Consider the following 21,829-nt stretch of genomic DNA (forward strand, 5'->3'; position numbering starts at 1 on the left):
CCAAAATAGGTACAGCACAAGTTTATAATACAAAAATAAGAAGTGAAGAAGAAAATTCCAGCAATGCCATTTATGCACCCTTAGAATACTGAAATAGCAAAAAATATTTTTTCCAAATAGTGCTTGGAAATTTTTTCTACTTCATCAAGAAAGGAAACTTTCATGTTGGACTTTAAAAAAAAAAAAAGGCTTAGCACATCCCCTGTTGAAACCAGAGGAGGGAAGCAGTTACCCAGCACCTCCTAAAGTAATCGTTACTCCTGCACACCCACACAGACCCCACCTCCTTGGTTTTGTCCAAGCTTAGTCTAATATAAAGCCTGAAGTCATTAAGTAATTCTCCTTTTAACCTATGAAGCCCTATTTAGATTTATAGTAAGAAAATTAGCTTTTGACTTTTACCCAAACCATGTTGTTTCTAGAATACACCCCCCCCCATATCCTATATGCCAATAGATAACAAATCATGTTTATCTGTTGAAATAACATCTTCCTTCATGTGTTCATGATGGGGAGGAGCATTTTGTTCTGAGGCTCTGACAGCACTTAACAGCACTCTAACACTTAGGTAGGAAGCATTTGTAGGATATCAGTGTGTGGGTAAAGCAGTTTATAAGCTATTGGCACATCAACCTTCTCTGTCTGGACACAAAACAGCTTAAATACATGCAGTTTACCACTGTATTACATTCACAGTTTCATGGACCTGGAAATTTCTCTCTTCCACTTTAACACAGATGTCACACAGCTCACCATCACAGTCTAAGTATTCATAACCTAGAAGCCACAATAAGAAAGCATGTTTTTTGACTTCTGGGGCAGGATCACTGTGCTTACTTCTCACTAAGGAAGTAATCATTAAATTACTTTGTATACTTTGTATTAGGAGCTTACAATTGCACAAACTCTCCATATTTCCTCTGGTATCAAGGGATTTATAGAATACCTGAAGAACTCATTATGCAATGCCGTAAGTACAAGATATGTCAGAAAAAAGAAAAAAGTTCGACATACACACAAGCTACACAGACACATGAACCTCTTCAAGAAGCAGTAGTCAGAACAGTAACTTAAGGTGGTGCAGAGACAGTTGACTGAAAACCACTATATATTCTGACCAAGCGTAAAGACAGGAGAGCTCTTTAAAGCTAGAGCATCTCTGCCTTAAAATACCTTTTTAGAAATGCCTCTGCCAAATATTCATAATCCAAGATTTAAGCTTTAGCTTTCAATTCACCATATAAAGAGCAACAGTGAAAAGATGACATATTACTGTGCCAGTAAACTTTTTGTTCAAACATTTCTATACAGACTGAAAAAAACCAACAACCAACCCACTCTACTGCTACGTGTCAGTAACTTCATTTATTTAGAAGCAAGCACCAAAAATACACATTTTCCATTTGATAATCACTCATACAGCTGTCAACTGATACTACTAGCTGGAGGAATCATTAGGGAAAAGTGTTATTAGTCAAACCAAATAAAAGGAAACAGTGTGCCTGAAGGAAATTACATGAGAACAGGATCAAAACAAAGTTATAAGTACAAGAGAAAAAGCAGTCTCATGGTATTTGTTTTGCCAAGTTCTAAATAGCAGGTGGTCTAGAGCAAGGCTTAACAAAGGATTTCAGAGGATACTGTAAGTTTAGGAAGTCCAGTGTCCCAAGAATAAAGAGATAACGAAGCCAGTTCTCTTACTGGGATCCCTGAAAGAGAATAGGAAAGCAGACATCTGTTTAGTGTAGCATCCTTCAGACATGTGACCACCTCAGGATAAGCCATCAGCAACATACTTAGATGCGGATGTAGACTTCTCAGCTATGTAACTACCTATCATGAGGTACTCAATACCTAGAGTTTTGCCACAGTCAAATAATGTAAACACTCACATCTGTTTTGGCTCTCCTGTTGCCGTATTTTTTCCTAAGGGATGCAATCCATAGATTACATAGTCCATAAATGGGGAAGGGGGAGGAGAAGCTATCCACATTTGGAAAAAAATAGTTGTGAATCACCTAAAAAAAAACCCCAAACCCTAAATTCTGTTCTTGGTAGACTGCAATGCATTTACCACTACTGTCCTGCCCACCTCATACCACACACTACCAACTCTGCTCACGGTGGCATTGACAAGCTAGACTACATTAACTGTGACAGTTAACAACAGGCAGCCAGGGCTCAGACCCACCGCTCTTCCCAGCCACACTGCTGTCAGCAGTCAGTGTTTAAGTAGCCTTCATCTCCATCAGTTCTGCTTGGTGGATTCTGACCTCCAGCAAACATGCTGGAGATCAGGAGTATTCACACCCTCTGCAGCAGTCTTCTGTGTTGGCTGATGTCCTTAACTGATTGCCCAAACTGGCAATTTAAGCACCAAAAAAGCCTGAAATAACTGGAGTAAACCCAGCTTCATTAAGTAAACATAAACATGGCATTAAAACTTCAGATTTTGGACAGGGGTTAGAAGAAATTATCCCACATCATGGGGGAGAAAAAGGAAAAAGAAGCTCAGCTTCACTCTTTCAGTTATGTTGAGTAACAACATTTCCTCAGTCTTAAAGAATAGTAATAGAACAGTGTTTACTTTGGGCAGAGTTTATCCAGTTCACAAAAAAGCAACCCTGCATATCTTAAGCCACAGAAAACAAACAAGGGAGAAGTCTGAAGGGGAAGTGAGTCTGCAGGGTGGGAATAATAAGGCCATCCAAGCACAAATGTGGAGAGCAAGTCTGTAATTTAGTAGGCAAGGTGTGACTGCATAAAGGATGATAACCTAAGACAGAAGGCACATTTTCTGACTGACCAGCTAAAGGAATCTAAAACACAAAAGCAACATAAAGAGCTTCTCAGCCACCCCTTCGCTTATGTGGTACCTGTTAGCGGCACTTCTGTCATGTTTTGGAAATTGCTAAACTTAAAACAGCAAGTTTTACTCATTCAGACCCTGGAGCTGGTGCAACTCTGAGATCTGGTGGTAACACATAGAGCTCTGAGTAGCTTAACACACTGTGAAATAAGTGGCAGTATTCTCGACATTCTTACTGGCTAATTGGGACATAGACCTTGCAGATGTTTTTAATCAAGGAAGAAAACCTAGGGATCCTACAGTACATACACGTGTGCTATCAGAAGAAAATGCTTTTTAAAAGGAAGTTAGGTTTTTAGTCCTTACAACTATAAGGAAAACTGTTCCTTGATGCAAGCAGATGCAGTGCTGGTTTCCTGGCACCACAAAGTTGTTCCAGTGTATCTGTGCCAGTTGTGTTTCAAGCATCAGGAAACAAATATGGCTAGTTATTTTCACTCCTTAGACAGTAGTAGAAATATAGAATTTTGGTTGTGACTCTCAGGTATACAGCAGAACAAGCAGGCTTTTAAATACTCTGAAGGTTCAAAGAACAGGGGGGTGCAGGGAATAAAAGCTCACCGGCAGAGTGACACAGCTTGACTTCTATGCTGTATGCAGTACCTTTTCCATAAGGAGATTTATTAATAACTTCATGACTAAAACTTGTAATGAACTGCAATTTGTGTGCATAGATACCTGCTTGCTTTCACTCCCCTCCTTTTATACGAGCCCTTTCCTAACTGCTGAAAATTTTTTTATTCAGGGAGAAACGGACTAGGTTTTTGGAACAAGGGGAGCAGCGAAGAAAAAGCCTAAATCCAGTGTTTGGTTTGGCTTCTCTTTTGGAAGAGCAGCTATTACAAACTTAAAATTCCATCTCTACAGCAGAGTATGACACACACAAATTTGACTTTCCCCCAACCCCCAGCAAAACCAAAATAATTTCACCAAAACCCAAAGGCATTTTCCCCCATTCCAGGCTCAGAGCTATGCATAATGGAGTAACCCTCCACTCTCTCTGCACTCCTGAGCAGAGCTATACATTTCAAGCGATAACAAGGCCAGCATTCAGAGGTTAGATATGTAACACATACATTGTCTTGCTGGGAAGTCAACAGATATGTTCTTCATCTTTTTTTAATAAAAAAATATCTCAAGTTAAGAGCAAAAGTTGTCATTTTTTTTACCAAAAAAATATTAAAAGTTATCTACAGATACCCAAGTAAGACAAAGCAGGCAAGTTTTAAGGTATCCTGCCTGCAGAACCTCAATTGCAACAAAACAAGGTGTCACCCTAACATGTTATTTAGGGTGGTTCCTCCAAATAGAAAAACCTGACAAGCAGCACATTTCAGAAGAAAAAAAAAAAAACAAACACAAAAAATCCCCACCCAAACCTTATGCTGAAGTGACAAATTTAAATGGCCAAGCTGTTCAAGTTCAAAAAGTTTTTCTCTACTGCAACATGATGTTGCACCACCCCAAAACTGAAGGTGTTTGAAGTTGTAATATATCTATATTGGACATACTATTTTAAATCGCATGCCTGTAAACACGGTTCTAGGACTCCAGCCAAATTCTTTCTGTACAGAATGGACACACAAGCCACGCTGTTTGTTCGACTGATACTCTCTCTAGTTACCACTTGTCCCTCCCTCTTCTTGTATTCACACAAGATGAGCTAACTCGGCTTCAGAAGAGCAAATCCCTGGCTATCCACCCCCAATAGTTCATTAACTGCTTGTAACATCTCCTTTCTGCTGGAATCCACAGGTACAGCATCGCTTCAGCAGCAAACGGCTCTGTTCCTTGCCCATGTTGCCCTGCCACCAAGCTGCTCTTTTGCTTCGGGGGTGAGGGGAGCATACATTGATGTATACAGTCAATTGTTAAAAATGCCAATAAGATCAAAGTTCAACTTTGTCCCCAACTCGCACCCTCCCCCCCCCCCCCCCAAAAAAAAAAAAAAATAAAATAAAAGAAACAGATGAATTTAAAACCAGTGTTGTGTTTGGAATTTATCAAATGCTAGGCTGATCCTAAATAGAGACTTATTCCCAGCTTTCCAAAGTGAAGTGGAAAACAGTCTTTTGGGTTTGGTAGATTTTCTTACATAGATATTCCAGTCATTCAGATTCTGTCCTTTTACTAGAGGATAAAGCATCTGCCTTCTATTTTCTTATGAAAATGCCATAAAGCTTTAAGTTTTCTGTGATTTTTTTGTCGAACTAAAGACTGCCTCAAAAAAGGCAAGAAAGAGAGACTTCTGTGCAGCTTTGATGCTGTGTAGAAGACATTATGTTTACTTTGAGTCAGGAAGAATGTTCTGCACCTGAAAGTCTGTACAAAGAAGAACAGGCCACCCCCCTCCTCATTCTCCATTTACATAGCTTTCAAAAGCTTTGATTAAACTTTAAATAAGTTTAAATGCTTATAAAGAGGCATCGCTTCCTTCTTCTCTCACAAAAATCAGTGCATTCTCCCAACAGCTCTTTCTGTTAGAAAGCCACCGCACTCTTCGGCAAGTGGGCAAAACCTTTGCAGCACTGTTTTCCCTCCCTTCTCCCCTCTAAGAAAAGGCAGCTAGGAATTTGAATACAGCTGGAAAGTGAACAACAGCTGTGTGTGGTTTTATGACTTTATATATCCAGACACCTAGAGCCTAATACAAAAAAGCTGTATTTAATTTAGATGCAGCATAAGCACAATTCTTCACACTCATCTGTTACAGAAAGAAGGTTTTTATCAGCTTCAATAACTTTGCCTTCGTAATGGAAATCACATGAGAAATAGAATGCAGAACTGCATTTCCATCCAGTCTGGAGTTATTTAAACAGGGGAAGAGAAGCTTTGCCAGAAAGTGACTAACAGCAGGATTTCTACCTGTATTAACAGCTGGCATTGGATGATCTGAGGAGCTCTCAGTCTCACAGGGGAAAGAAGTTCTTTTGTTAAAATGCCTCAATGATAGAGCAGACTAGCAAAGAGGTTTTCCTTTATAATGCCTGCCTAAGAATGAGTTAATCCTTGGCTTTGTGCGTACTGTTTAGTGCTATTTGGAAGGCTAGCACACCAGCTGATGGTGCCTTTGTTCTTAACTTTCAAGTAAAGGGAAAAAAATGATCTTGGAAGTAAAAGTAAGAAGAGACTGAAGTTTTCCAAGCCAATTATCTGAAGTTATCAGTGGTAGTCCTAAGAGTTTAAGATCATGTTAATGACTCATTTCAAGCAGAGCCCCAAGGACAGTTGGCCCTGGAAACACAGAACTGGAACTGCTTGTAGAGAAAGTAGGGAATAAAAATCAAGTGGCATGGGGCAAGAAAGGAAGAGAATTATTTAGGTCAGCCTTTCTGAAGAAACTGAACACCAAAGCACAACAATTTCAGATAAACCAAACAGCCTCCTAAGTGCTTTCAGCAGTCCCAGCACTGAAAGATGGTGTGGGAAATTCTGGGGAAAAATAAATGTATAATTAATTTCTATATAATTATTAATAAAAATGTAAAATTCCATTCCCTTCGATGTGTTTGGATTTTTTCGCCTCCTCTTTCTCTAGTCACACAGAAGAAAGGAACAGTTTGAATTTACAGCTTGCAAAAGGTTCAAAGTAGCATGGAGTTTACTTCAACAGAGACACAATCCCAAAAGCATATGCTATTAACCAAATAAATATTTATAGCTTGCACTTTCACAAGAATCAAAACTCTGCTACTCTTCTTGTCTCCATGGCAATTCAAAGGAAGCTTCGGAAAACGGGGGATGGGGTTTTAAACTAGTCAGGCTCTCACAAAAAAAGCCTATTTTCCAGCCCTCTCCCAGTCCTGCTCAGCATTGGTTTCCCTGGCAACCCATCGGCGGCTCAAAGCCAGCTTGTAAATGCAGCGCAAGCCTATAGCTCTTCAGCTGTTGCTTACTTGAAGATGCTTCGGGATGCTGACAACTTGTGTCTAGCACCACCGTGTTTCAAAAGAGCATGAGACAAGGCTATAGGACTAGAAGCCCCTTGCCACTACTGTCCTGCCCACCTCATAACACACATTACAGCAGTGACCTGAAGAACAAAGATTCCCAGTTGCATTAGTATGTGTAACAACTCAGCAAAACACTTGCCTGCGCAAATACCTAGATAAATTGTTGTAGAATTATTATTATATTTAAAAAACAAAGGTAGGTACCCAGTGCAAATTAGCATATTCCTCTGAAGTCAATAGTACTAGGCTGGTTTACATCAACTGTAAAAACGGCCCTGAAACACAAGAGAGTTGGTAAATAGAGGAGACAAATGACAGCCCTTGCACCCAAACCCACACAACCATTCTGGCCCACAATTTGAGATCAAGACCTCTGAAATCTCCTACAATTTTTAAGTAACTTTTTCTGGAATTGCCAGCAAAAGTAATTTGAAAAGGATAAGTACTTTCAACAAGTCATATCATGTATATATCTCTACATACATTACTTACCTAAAAAAGCCTGGAAACAAATTTAGTTTACTTTCCAACTGTATGCCAACCAGCATTAGTTACAATTCCAGTAAACACTATGTGAAACTAGAATCCCTGGTCATTCAGAACCAGTTCAAGTCATTCAAGCTCCCTCACTGTATGATCATGTTTTCTGGATGCTAAGAACATCAAGATCCTACAATTTTAATATCATTGCAAGTAAAATACATTGCTGTAGTGAAGAAGTGTCTCTTCCCATAGTTAGTCTTATTTGTTTAAGCTGGAACCAAATTTCCTGTGCATCCTCAGCCCCTTCTCAAGTTTGTAGCGATTTTTCTCTATCCCTTTTTTGATTAATTTAAGCATTTCTACTAATCGCTTTCACTGCAGAGGATAAGTGCATGTAAGCATGTATTAAGTTCTGCTTTCTAAAGGTATAGAAGTAGCTACCTAACCAGAACTGTGCATTACAAACAGATGCTAAATAGCAGGTAGGATAGCTAATTTGACCAAATATGCCCAAATGTTTCATTTTCAGGAAAGTATAATAATCTAAGCCAAGCTGGCATTATCACCTTATGACCCCCACTGAAGGCGACGATACATCTGAAATACATTCATTAAAAAACCCAAACAACTCTCTGAAGCAAATATTGACCTAGAATATATTTTTATACTGATAGACAGTGAATGTAAGAATAACTCCTTGTGGTCAGTTTTTAAAAAGGCCTTTATGCAGGTTTTCTCCCATTCAATTTTTGCTGACATCAGGATACACCGTGACTTCATTTTAGCTAGCATGTCCATTAAAAAAGTCAGTGTCTTTCAAAAAACAGTAGGATGTTTTTTAAATACAAATACTAAGCAAGAGCCTTGTGCAATGCTTTGTAAATCTAGAATTTCTGAGGAGATGTTTCCTACAAACTAGGGTGGGAGTGGTGTTTTCACTTGAGCAAATTTCCCTCAAATCATGAATTTTAGGACTGAGTCCTATTAGCAATACACAGACACAGCACTGAACTTAGCTTTTTAACTTTTTTCCTCCAGACTACAGTCCAGATTCTTTGTTCATATGAGCTGGGAACATGATGACCACTTCCCTCCTGGCCAAAACAGTTTGGTGAACCCTTCCTAATAATCCAAATGCAATTGCCAAATTAGCTCATCCCATTATCACTCACACATGATCTCTTACACTGCCAAGTCTGGTCAATAGTCTCTTCCTGCCAGAAGCCGCTAACAGTCACATTTGATGACTATTACTTTCAATCAATAGCATCATTTACAGTATGAATGCATATCTTTAGCCTTAATTCTACAGGCCTTTAATTTAGTTCTTTAATATCAAATTTTATAGGGGCACCCTCCACTCCAGCACATTTGAACAGACTGAAGCCACTCCTTTAATTCAATTAAGGCTGGTACATATCAAGAGGAGCTAGAACAAACAGAAGATGTTTTGCATGCTTAAAGGAGAAGGGTGATTAGAAGAAATCCTCCGGAAGGTAGAGCTAGGAACAATAGGTCACAGTACAACAGCTGCCAAGTTTTCATTAAAGGGGATGAAGAGGGTAAAAAAAAAAACAAAACCACAACAAACCCAACACTACAGTCTTCATCACGTTAAAAGATACACAAACAAAACAACATATGGGCATCCAGATCAGAAAACATTAGAACAACACTGGAAAGTTACACGGGAAACAGGAATAAAGATAAGAGTAACTCCATGCTTTGTTTGTTTATTTTTAAAACAAGCATAACTGTTAACTTGCCGATCATCACAGCTTCTCAACAGAAGTGATGTTAGGAGCCACATCCTCAAGAACATCTGGGTAAGGTTTGCTGATGAAACACTGCTGCTTTGCGTCAGAAGCAGGGAGTGCTCAGTACGTGAGCTAACATTCACAACTCACTGGTTTGCTGCTTCATGAAATAGGATTTGATCATCTTGTCTGCAGGTACTTAAACTAAGAAACTACCAGCTGTTTCACTTTCACAAAAATGAAACAAAGATGTCAACAATTCTGTAATGCTGTAAAACCACAACAAAAAATAATCCAAGAAACAATGATTTCTATGGAAGGCAATTAATCTTGTCAGAATTAAATAGTCAATCTAGACACAGTTCAGAGACAGAAATGATATCAGCAACATGTAAGGTAAGGCTGGGATTTTTTTTTATTATTTTTTAGAATAAACCACATGTGATTAAGGATTCAGCCCCCAGGTCGCCACCTTCTCAAGTGCAACTTAGCCCTTAAGAGTCTGGTGGTTAATATGGCTGTATCTAGACTAGTCTACAGCATGCATAAAATATAATATCATTGAAAACCACATGTTATATTTAAGATTACTTTTTAGAGTCAATAGATCAACACATTTGATGAAACCATGACTTCCAGATAGGCATATATACTGCTTTAAACTACTGTTTTGCCTACTTCTGCCCATATTCCCTTTATAACCAACTGTTCATAAGATACTGATGCTCTAGACCAGGGCTCCTCAAACTTTTTAACCAGGGGGCCGGTGCACAGATGAAGTGGCAGGCCGTCATCTGCGGCTGCTTGGTTCCCCCCCCCCCAACCCCCGGCGGGGAGGTGGGGGGGTCTGTAAATACCGGGGGCCGGACTGAGGACCCTGGGGGGCTGTATCTGGCCCGCAGGCCGTAGCTTGAGGACCCCTGATCTAGAAACTTGTGTGACACTATTATTGCTTAAACTGAAATTTCCTTTGGAAATAGGACTAAATAATACCACTTTGAAGGTGCTTGCGCTCCTTCAACTCTGGTCAACTAAACTTCAGTTTCAGGATTCCTTTCGAAGAAAGATGACTGAAGAAAAGGCCAAGGTCTATGCTGGCAAACAGATTATACAGGCAGAAACACATCAGCATAAGCAGTGCGATCACATGGAACCCAAACACTATTTTGTGTTTAGAGTTTAGCTCTAAATTCACAGAACAATAAATTTTAGTAAGAAGAGGATTTGGGCTCATCTACATATTTATTCCCACTGTTGTTGCAGGGCTAAGCTTCTTCCAGTGAGCCTGGATGGTAGAGAGCTAGCTAGCATCAGCTGAGCTATGAGTGGTCAAGAAATAAAGAAAGGGAACAAGATGGCTTGTTGTATAATACATTGCTACCAGCATTTCTCTTCTAGAAGTGGAACTCATCACCAACTAAAGTGGAAGTTCAACAGTTCTGCTGAAAGCACCTTTGTAAAGTAAGCCCATAAGCTTTTATGGTTTATTTTACAAGTGCCAGGTATTGCTTTAGGGCAGATAAGGAACAGGTTCCTTACAAGAAAAAATTAATGTGTCTTCCACAGGAAAGAGTATCCACCACAGCGCTTACAGATATGGAACTCTGCATATCAACATCTACATCTATCTTCTGCTTAAACAGTATGATTTCTTAACTAAGCCACATTTAGCCATAGAAGCTTCCTTGGATACTATCTGTCCACACAGCACACATTTTCCATCCCAAGGCAAAGGCAGCTAAAAAACATGGACTCTCTACCCTTCATTTGACAACTGACAATCTAAAGTAATCAGATTTCATACCACATTTTTACATACATGATTTCAGCAGGGCTCCATGAATTTATAAGGGATTCAACTGCAGCATATAGGTGCAGGATTGCAGCGCTAACAGCAACATGACGCAATAGATAATTTTTCTAGTTTTCAGATGAGTAGTCCAACCCCAAAACTGAAGGTGTTTGAAGTTATAATATATCTATATTGGACATACTATTTTAAATCGCATGCCTGTAAACACGGTTCTAGGACTCCAGCCAAATTCTTTCTGTACAGAATGGACACACAAGCCACGCTGTTTGTTCGACTGATACTCTCTCTAGTTACCACTTGTCCCTCCCTCTTCTTGTATTCACACAAGATGAGCTAACTCGGCTTCAGAAGAGCAAATCCCTGGCTACCCACCCCCAATAGTTCATTAACTGCTTGTAACATCTCCTTTCTGCTGGAATCCACAGGTACAGCATCGCTTCAGCAGCAAACGGCTCTGTTCCTTGCCCATGTTGCCCTGCCACCAAGCTGCTCTTTTGCTTCGGGGGTGAGGGGAGCATACATTGATGTATACAGTCAATTGTTAAAAATGCCAATAAGATCAAAGTTCAACTTTGTCCCCAACTCGCACCCTCCCCCCCCCCCCCCCCCCCCCCAACAACAACAACAAAAAAACCCACCACAGATTAATTTAAAACCAGTGTTGTGTTTGGAATTTATCAAATGCTAGGCTGATCCTAAATAGAGACTTATTCCCAGCTTTCCAAAGTGAAGTGGAAAACAGTCTTTTGGGTTTGGTAAATTTTCTTACATAGATATTCCAGTCATTCAGATTCTGTCCTTTTACCAGAGGATAAAGCAGCTGCCTGCTATTTTCTTATGAAAATGCCATAAAGCTTTAAGTTTTCTGTGATTTTTTTGTCAAACTAAAGACTGCCTCAAAAAAGGCAAGAAAAAGAGACTTCTGTGCAGCTTTGATGCTGTGTAGAAGACATTATGTTTACTTTGAGTCAGGAAGAATGTTCTGCACCTGAAAGTCTGTACATAGAAGAACAGGCCACCCCCCTCCTCATTCTCCATTTACATAGCTTTCAAAAGCTTTGATTAAACTTTAAATAAGTTTAAATGCTTATAAAGAGGCATCGCTTCCTTCTTCTCTCACAAAAATCAGTGCATTCTCCCAACAGCTCTTTCTGTTAGAAAGCCACCGCACTCTTCGGCAAGTGGGCAAAACCTTTGCAGCACTGTTTTCCCTCCCTTCTCCCCTCTAAGAAAAGGCAGCTAGGAATTTGAATACAGCTGGAAAGTGAACAGCAACTGTGTGTGCATTGTTACAGTGCTGAGGACTCAGCTAGATATAGAACTGGACCATGAATGAAATAAGAAATAGACAGACTGTGCAGTGACAGGGGAAAAATAGAGTTGAAAATAATTTTTTAGTTAGTCATTCTACATATGGTGTTTATTCCCTGATGATAAACAGCTTCCCCAGACACCTTTTATCCTCTAGGATACTATTTATTGAAAATCTTCAAAGAATGAGTGCTGCGAGTACATTGACTTCTGGAAGTACCCCATAGCCTTTTTCAACAACACTTAACATGTAGAAGGAGAATAATCATGTTTACTTTTTCTGCCTAATACATTTCAGAAGACTTCTATATTACTTGATTAAAACAGCAGTAGTTGATGTGCAGGATGTAGGTCTTATTTAAAAAAAAAAATAAAAATAAAGCAACTGACTTAAAATAAAATTATGTAAAGGCCTCTTAGACTGTATGGCAAGTAGCAAAACCATACACTAACACAACCTAAAGGGTCATTTCTTGATGTCTGAGCGTACTTCCACAGTGGATGCATCTGCTTACTTCTCCCTTACCTCTTCTGCCAGGCAGCAGCTGTGATGCTGCCAGTGAATTTGGAGTGTCTGAATTTGTTTGCTTTACTAGTCACTCCAATACTAGAACAGCATCATCTTAAAAATCTTATGAGCCCTACTACCTAGCTGTCCCAGCCCTCCCTCTTTTACATTTTCATATGCCTTGTTGCGATATTCTAATATTGAAGTATTGTTTTTCCTTTCAGGAGCCTCTCAAATGATTACGATATTCTTGTGTATCAGTGAATCACATTACACCAGGGAGGGCCATTACATTAGTGAACAGAAGGCAACAGTAGCGTTCATTGCAAGATACAAAGAATACTCAAATACTAACAAAATAAAACATTTACCTTTCAAATACTGACATTTAAATGGAAAGCTACTAAGTCCGCTTGGAGGATAAAGGCCTTTTCTGCACAAACTCTTCCAACATCTAAGCATTGCTATTAATGATCTTTTAATTGGACCTTATGTGGACATTAGAGGAGCAAGAAAGGGAAAAAACAAAAAAAAAAAAAAAGGAAAAGAAAAAGAAAAAGACAGACACACCGCTTCCCCATGCTCCAGTGAGAACCCTGTGATACATGTTTGTTCTTTAAAGAAAAGTGGGAGGGTGGACAAAGCCAAAAACCCCCCAAAAAACAAGCCCACAAAACACAAGAAAAGAACTTAACCCAGCAACATTTATCATGTATTTTTGTTTCTGAACAGTGCTAAACAGATACCAGTCATGTCTTCCTTTGATATTCTACTACTGCAGTTTTAGAAATAATCATCCTCTATTTAATTATTCCTACAGTTAGGAGTTGCAAACATCTGCAACAAGCTGGAGTTGTTTATGTGCAGGACAAAGTACTGATTAGTTATCTTTACAGTCTCAAGCAACAAAATATATGCATTTATCTGTTAGAAGTCACATTAAAATTTATACTATTTTCCAAATCTTGACATGTAACATCTTAATTGGCAAAAGATCATATTAAAATTTGTTTAATTCAGCAGCAGCATTTAAAGAGTCTTCAGTCATGTTGCATTTATTACAGAAAGCATATATTTCTGCTTAGAATTAACTTGCGCAACTTAGGAGTTAATTCTTGATGTCTGAGCATACTTCCACAATGGATGCATCTGCTTACTTCTCCCTTACCTCCTCTGCTAGGCAGTAACTGTGATGCTAGTCACTCCAATACTACAGACCTTACATATAGCATGGATCAGCTAAGTACTTTATTCTCAGCAGGGCCTGACTTTCCCTCAATCTACACTTTAAAAATATTCAGGCCGTCAACCAAACTCAACACCTTAACAGCTGTGTGGCATAAAAACGGTGGCACACAATGCCCCAGCTGATGCCACTGAGCAAAACCTCAAGCCAGAGCAGCAGGGGCTCTCAGCCAGCAGCCCCCCCCCAGGGCTTGGCACACCAAAGCTGTCACTTCTTGTCCCCAGCCACTGTGCCGTCTCAGAGTTTTCTGTATTCAAGCAGGGAAGCAGCCTCCACAAACACAGAAGTATAGCTCTTCATTATTAAATATACAGGACAGCTTGCTTGAATCCCGGTTTCAGAACTGCTCACCACCACCAGTTTGTATCAAAGCTGCAGCACAGCCCTGCCACACTCCCGAATTCCCAGTAAATCTGGCACAACTTTACATAAAACGAGCTACAAACAACAAGCCAGGAGTTTAAGAGAAAATGTCTCACCTTTGTGGTTGTAGCCTAAACACTAAAGAAGAGGCAGAAAATCATTTAAGTGGTCCAATAATCAAAGGGTAAAGAACCAATATTTACTTTTTAAGATTATTTTATAGAATCAGGGTAACAGAGCACAAAAGCTAGCCATAACATGCACCTAAACACACCTACACATTCTACAGATGCCACTCCAGATGATGCATTTTTATTCATTTTTACCTGTACAGCTACTAGAAGGCTTCACTCAAGAACCAGGGCCTCCTAGAAGTAAGTACTGTCTATACATTCAAATAGTAAACTGCTGTCTAATGAACATAGTATGTATTCAAAGTCTGGTTTTCTGCATATTTGTTTCCTCATATGTTTACAAGTATGCCAAGCGCAAACACTTCTTCAACTCTAACCCAGCTCTAGCCAACATACACAAGTCCTTAGCACACCACCCCCAAGAATTTTTCCCAGTTCTTACTGAGCACTTTCTACACACTGAGATCAAATACATAAACTTTTTGGTTTCTTTATTATGCTAATCTGAGCAAAAGTCACTTGTCAATAATGCATGTTCCATCACTTACTATGCTAGCAGTTTGTGAACAGCAGATATAGCCTCTATTGTTAACATTACCTGGTACCAAAACAACCCTATGATACATCACTTTCCACCCAGATGATAGTATGTTTTGTTTCCCTTTGAGTCTGATCCAGTGGTTTGGATGGGCTTGAGAGCATGTTCAACCCTGAAGAAGTTAATCCAAACAGAAGCTATGTAAATATATCTATTGAGACTTCACACCTGTAGAGTTTGTTCTTTCCAGATCAAGTCTACCCATTTCTTACTTTTTTAAATTACCAGGATCAAATTGTAGCTATTTCAATGCAAGTTTGATCTTCTCATCTCTTACTGAAAATTGCTGTTTTGAATTTGTAAAAAGCAAGCATTCAAAAAGGCTTATTACCAGATCTTTCTGTCATGTTTTCCCCTGCAAATAATCTTTAAGAGAAACTGGATGCCTGCTTTAATTACTATTAACCAGGAGGGGTTACAGACTTGCTAGTGGTTCAACAACTACTGCTGTTGTATTACTTGCTGTTGTTCAGAAATAGCTATTTTCCCCTTCCTCCTTTCCAAAAGCTCCTTCATCTCCCAGTATATGTTAGAAACTGACAAGTGAACAGGACCAGATGTTCAGCTGCCAAGCTCACCTTCTGCCTGGTTTAAGAAATTTTATATAAGCATTTGAGTGCTCAATGATGTACTGCGAGCATAGAGGTGGCATAAATCACTGGAACCCTCCAGAAAAAAATAAAAGTGGCTTTGGAAATGCAGGTGAGTACAAGTACTGGCAATCATCCAAGTGCTCCTCCAGCCTCATTTGCTGTCTCATTCTTAGAATTATACATATTCATCGCCCTAAAAAATCCCAGCATTTAGATGAAGGAAACAAATCGTTTGTCTTGATTACAAGGCACCATAATATTTGCTTTAAGCTTCCTGTGGTGGAATTACAGCACAATCATGTACAAGCTTTGAGGAAGACACAACCAGCTTTTCTGCAGAAATGTTTTGTTAAAACTGGTAGCTCTTTGAAAAGTACTTGGGATGGGAAAAGACATGCCAGAAAGTAAAGGTGTAACAAAGCTAGCTTTACAAAACTGGGGTGTGTGGAGGGGAGAAGATCAGAATTAATTACTGGCAAATTAATTGCCTTTCAGCTTCCACATGTCATTTCCTTCAGCTTCCATTAAAGTGCTCAACTCATTGTAAATTAGCCACTAAACTAGGAAGTAAGAACTTGTAAAACATCTGTTTTCCCATAAGTATGCAATAGTGCTACAAAATTATCACAGGAGAAAAAAATCCTCATCCAGCCAAACAAGAAAAAAACAGCAATAAGATATTTATTCTATACATCCATGGGGACACTATATTAAGCATTTATTTTTTTTTTTTGCTTGATATCATTGTGTAACTTCAAGGGAACCTTAATTTAGCCATTCCATATGGCCCTGACAAATAGTCTGCAGTGACAAGTACAAATCTCTGCCTTGTGCTTCAATTGTTCTGATGCACAAGGTACTTATATTGCAATGTGGACACTTCTGGCTGTGTGAACACTTCTTAGCAATCTTCTTTTATGTCAGCATGTACACTGGAGTCACCTCTAGCATTGCTATGGGAAAATATAACACTAAGACTTACTTTGAGAAAACTATTCCTATAAGAGGTCGCCAGCTGCAGGGAACCAATGATAAACAGACTGTCTCCAGAAGTGCTCCAACAGAAAGGTGACATTTTGAGTGTTGATAGACTGTAAGTAGATCATCCCATATGTAAACTTTTAAATCCCAATTTCAGAATGAAATTACTAGTTTTGCTCCTGCCCCTCCAAAATCACTGACAGTCCAAACCTACACCCCACCCCTCACAACAGGGAAACTTGCTTACTGCTGCTGCAGAAGATTCACATGCATGTCACTATCCATCTTCAGTGAAAAATATCACTACTACTTACTCATGTGAAATGATGAGAAAACTGGACTTTAATATAGTTGTACAAGAAGATTCTCCCATACTTAAGAAGAGGAATTCTTGCTTGTGACCACCAGCACTTGAGAAGAAGCTAAAGCACTTGTGGCATGCTTTGAGGAAGGACAGAAGCCTTCTCTAACATTTTTAGCTCACTTTTTTAAAAACAGGTCTGCATACACCCCCAGTAATATTTGGGATTAGTCAGCAGACACAGACAAGTAAGAGCTCTAGGTCATGAAAGAGGTTCACACGTTTTCAGCTAAAGAGAAAAGGTGAAGTCAAAATTCAACTACTTGCAAGTTCTTACTTAATCATTTGTGATGGCAGTTTCTGCAGCAGAACCTGGCAGCTACTGTGCTGCTGCCAAGGTAGCCTGCACTGGGAAATACAGGTATAATACAGGAAACAATCACAAAAATATCTGTGTGCAATTCAGTTAAATAGCCAGTAAGAGCATTGCATCCAGGCTCAATTAGATCTGCTAATCACAGTGGCAGTTTTAACTCTCATTATTAATGCCAGATGACCTATGGCACTCACAGTTACCAGAAATACATGCCCTATGACTTCAACAAAGAATTGTTGCAACGTTAAAGCTGAGAAAACAGGACCTTGGAGGCCAAGCGACAGCAAAAGAAAGTCCTCCTCTTGCATATATCCAACCTTAAGCAGAAGAAAACAAGAGGAATTGCAATTGTACCTGAAAATGTCACCTCAAGACATTTCCTGTCTCCTGTATGCAGTGAGGGAAGACAGTCACCCTATTATTCTATTTTTTTTTTTTTTTGTACATCCAATAGCAGGCTGTGGGGCCAGTAATGTGAACTAAGGATACTGCAGGGTCAGCCAAGGACCAGCTCTCTCTGCTTCCTCTCTGTAGGGAGGGGAGAGAGAGGAGAGGGAAACAAAGCCTTTACCACAGAACAGCATTGCTTCTGGCTGAGACCTCTCAGAAACAGAGCACCCCTTCCAAGTAGCATGCCTGGGTATCGTGACTTTCTCCAGTGCAGCAAAGGCCATGATTTCTGAGAAATATGCCAATAACTCACAGCCAAAATTTCTTTCGAGTCCTGAAGATCTAAGCAGGATGGTGAAATTGTGAAGGTTATAACATAAGCTAGAGAGAAGCACGCCTCCCTTTTAAAAATTGGAAGGTCTTCCTACCAGTTCCTCAATTTTCATCCATTTTAGAAGCATTCGGGTATTTTGGGCAGTGTTGCCACAGTCATAAACAAAAATAGTTAGGCTGAACATTAGAAACAAGCATTGTTTTTCTGTAGTTAATTTTCATTGATTTGTTTATATTTAAGAAGCTTGCTCTCATCTCACAGCCTGTGTTATGGTGTCTAAGAGTCCATGCACATTGGTAGACCACTACCAGTCTATAGCGAAGAAATACTGCTGGTCAGCTAAAACAGCAAGAGAAGAAACCCTCCTTTGACGTTCCTCCCCACACACCCCACCCCTGGTTCTTCTCCAAAAAAAGCACTCTGATTTATACTACTATGCTGTACAGATATTACTAGAGAAGTATGACGTCTTACAAATCTAAGAAATCCTGTCTCACTTGAATGTGGACTTTGATTTAGAAATCAGAGTACCCCTACCAAGTTAATCCAGCAAACAAAGGTTCAACAGAAGACTGGGGGTTGACAATATTCTCAATTTTGGGGGTTGACAATATTCTCAGTTTTGAGTACATCAGTCGTGTATCACTTATAATCAGGAAAGCATGGTTTAAAGACTTCCACTGTCAATTCCTATAGCCAATGCAGTCATGCTTTACAATTTTTTGTCAGGGGTGGGGGGGGAAGACACCAAAGTGTGGGGTTTTTTTTGTCTAGAACCTCTGTATCTGACCAAAAAGATTCCTGAACACTAAGGAGTGTTTATTTTAAAGCCAAAAATAAACAAACTCACTCTCACCTTACTTATTGCTCAAACTACCCCAGGGAGCTCTATCAAATGTTTATGTAAGACTACTATTTATTGCCTCTGCATTGCCCTCACATAGACACATTGTACTGGATTTGCTTCCAGCATCACCAGCTGAAATTTAATTTCTAATGTACACTACTGCAAGAAAAACCACACCTACAAGCTTCAGAAAAAGACCAGTTCATCAGTATTGTCTCCTCCAGAGTAGCCATGATGATTAATAACAATCATTTCTATATATTTTCTAACGGTCTTGCCAATGGAACTCACAAGTCCTACCCTGTAGCACCTTTTAAAACTTTCCAGATAACATCCAGATAACAGTTTCAGGAGCTCACACTGACAGAATATGATTGAAGACCTTCAACTCCCTTACTTTCCCCTAAATCAAAGGTGAAACAGAAGCTTCAACTCAGACAAACCACTATTTCTGTGATTCATTAATACTTCTTAGTAGGTTCTCACTGAAAAGCAATCCAAACCTCATCTACCTCAGCACTGTTCCTGGTATGTTGATGTCCTGTGACCAACTTACACAGTTTCTGCATCTGAACTACCAAGGAAGTTCTCTACGCCTGCTCCACAATATAATACATACTTCAGGTATCCATCACTACTTTCTTTTCCTCATAAGTTTCTGCCCGTTCCCCACTGCCTCCAGAGCACGTGAGTGCCACATAGGAGAACATTCAGCCCATATGTCTGACTTGGACGCCAGTATTACTCAGTCTTACTGTTCACACGAACATACATCAGCCACAGGAGCAGCAGCTGACTCCTGAAGGCCTGGATTTCCTCTGGTTCACACAAACAATCAGCACTTACACACCCACCTACAGTTTCTTCAGGCAACAACTTCTTATCAGCACCTTGCGGGTAAACTTTCTCCCCACCTGGTGTTTCTTGGGAATTGGGACAGGAAAAGGAAAAAAAAACCCAAACAAACCGAGTCTGACAACAATGTAGGCACCACACTTTGATGCACTGTACTGCTTCCAAACCACTCTTGATCTTTTCCTTACTAGCCAAAGCCAGTACTACCAACAGGCACAACTAACCAGAAGGCTGAGCACCCTGAACACACTGAAACCTGCTACCAAAAAACCCCACAGCAGCCTCGTCTGCTTAGATATACCCATGCAATTAACAGCAAATGAAGAGAAAACATCAAAGAAAATAATTTTTATTTACTATATGGAAGTATGCACTAGCTGCTCATCTAACAGCCCCAAATCTCCACAAGCCCTAGTAGGAGTAAAGAGAGAGGAAAAGGAAAATAAAAACTGCCATCAAACCAAAGACCTAACAGGCACAGGTCGCTTCAAGTCTCTCCTTGACAGTGCTCATCCCTCCTCTACAAAAAAGGAGTTACCACACACACAAGCTTCTGTTAGGTGAGAAAGAATGAAAGACAAACTACAAAATATACCCAGCATCAGCACCATGGATGTCCCACGCCCACAATGGGTTGACAACCTGTCCCAGGCTGATCCCAGTGCTCACTTCATTGCAAGGCTATGCTACATAATTATTTTTAAAACATTACTTCCGTGTACATCCTCTTTCCCTAAAACACCAGCAAAACACAAGCAGCGCACCACCGGAGCACAGCAAGACGTGAACTGAAAGTCACAGCCTTCTCACATGATGGGCACTGTTAATACTGTAGTATGTGATTTTGTTAATGCAGTAATTCACTGCTTCTTCACAGGTATGTGGCCACACGATCTAGTTTGGGTGGTGGGTTTTTTTTTCTTATTTCATGTATTTTCTGGGTGGGGCAGCTTCTGCCAACTTATTTTACCACCACCACCCGTTTTGTTTTTAACGACTTAGACAATAGGACCATAAAAAAAATTGAAAACATAAGTCTGTTCTGGAGCTGCAACATCCAGTGCTGGCAACAGAAAACGCGCTCCCGTCACATGCTCATTCATCTTGTAAAGGCCCCCAGAAAAGCCAAACTAAGCAGCCCGCATCCCAAAGTTTGCATCACTGCAGAAAGCCGCTGGCTGGCGCTGACACAGGCCTGGCTGAAACAGGTTACATCTGTGCGAAAGCAGGAGACACATGGAAACCATCAGCGCACACTCGCTCCCCGGCCGCCGCGGCGAACGCGCCCGCTGTTATTTCGCTGCTGGAGGCGCGACCCGGCTCCGGGGGCGAGGAGGGGCAGCGCCGTCCCGCCGCGGCTGCTCTCGCCTCCGCCCCGGGGCGCCCCGGGCCGGGCAGCGCCGCCGTGGGGGCGGCTCTCGGCGGGGCAGGGCCCGGGCGGCGGCCGGGGAAGGGGTCGGGCACCCCCGGGCGGAGCCCTCCCCGCTCCGTACGCGGACGCGCACTTCGAGGGGACCGGCCGCCGCGGGCGGGGCGCTCCCGGGGGAGCGGGACGCGATAGCCCCAGCGCCGGCTCCGAGGGGAAGGGGCGCGACCACTTACAGCTCAGGACCCCCAAGTAGCCGAGGAGCAGCAGGCGGAGGCTGCGGCTCGCCATCTTCCCGTCAGCGGCCGCTCCCCACCGGCGGCAGCGGTTAATAACCGCCGGGTGATGCCGGCGGGGCGTGAGGCGCGGCGGGGGGGCGGCCCGGTCCGGCCTCGCCTCGGCCCGGGGGAACGGGGCGGCGCCTGGCGGGCCGGGGGCGGCCGTGAGGCAGGTGCGGCGGCGGGGGCGCAACGCCCGCACCCGCTGGGCTCTGCCGCCGGGCTCTGCCTCCGCCCCGCAACTTTCCACGCGGCCCGAGGAGGCGCCTCGCCTCGCAGGGGCACCGGGAGCCGCGGGGCTGCGCCCTGTCCCGCCCGCCCCGGGGCGGCCCTGCCCGGGGCCGCGGCCGGCAGCTCCCCCGCCCCAGGCGGCGCCCCGCTCCCCCCTCGGCCCGCGCCGGTGCGCGGTGCAGCAGCTCCCCCCGCCCGCGAGTTGTTCGTTCGTAAACCACGCGCTCTTCGCAAGCTCAAGG

General features: G+C 41.5%; 1 protein-coding gene across 1 annotated transcript in view; it reads right to left on the bottom strand.

Moving 5' to 3' along the window:
• JAM2 (junctional adhesion molecule 2) overlaps nt 1-21,625 on the bottom strand; it is a 40,073-nt gene extending 18,448 nt beyond the window's left edge. Inside the window, exon 1 of the mRNA XM_040582859.1 lies at nt 21,315-21,625. Within this exon, the coding sequence (XP_040438793.1) occupies nt 21,315-21,369 (55 nt within the window). The 5' untranslated portion in view covers nt 21,370-21,625. The remainder of the gene's footprint in view (nt 1-21,314) is intronic.
• Nucleotides 21,626-21,829: the final 204 nt, after the last annotated feature.

This window comes from Falco naumanni, chromosome 2 (genome assembly GCF_017639655.2).
Source record: "Falco naumanni isolate bFalNau1 chromosome 2, bFalNau1.pat, whole genome shotgun sequence".
Taxonomy (NCBI): domain Eukaryota; kingdom Metazoa; phylum Chordata; class Aves; order Falconiformes; family Falconidae; genus Falco; species Falco naumanni.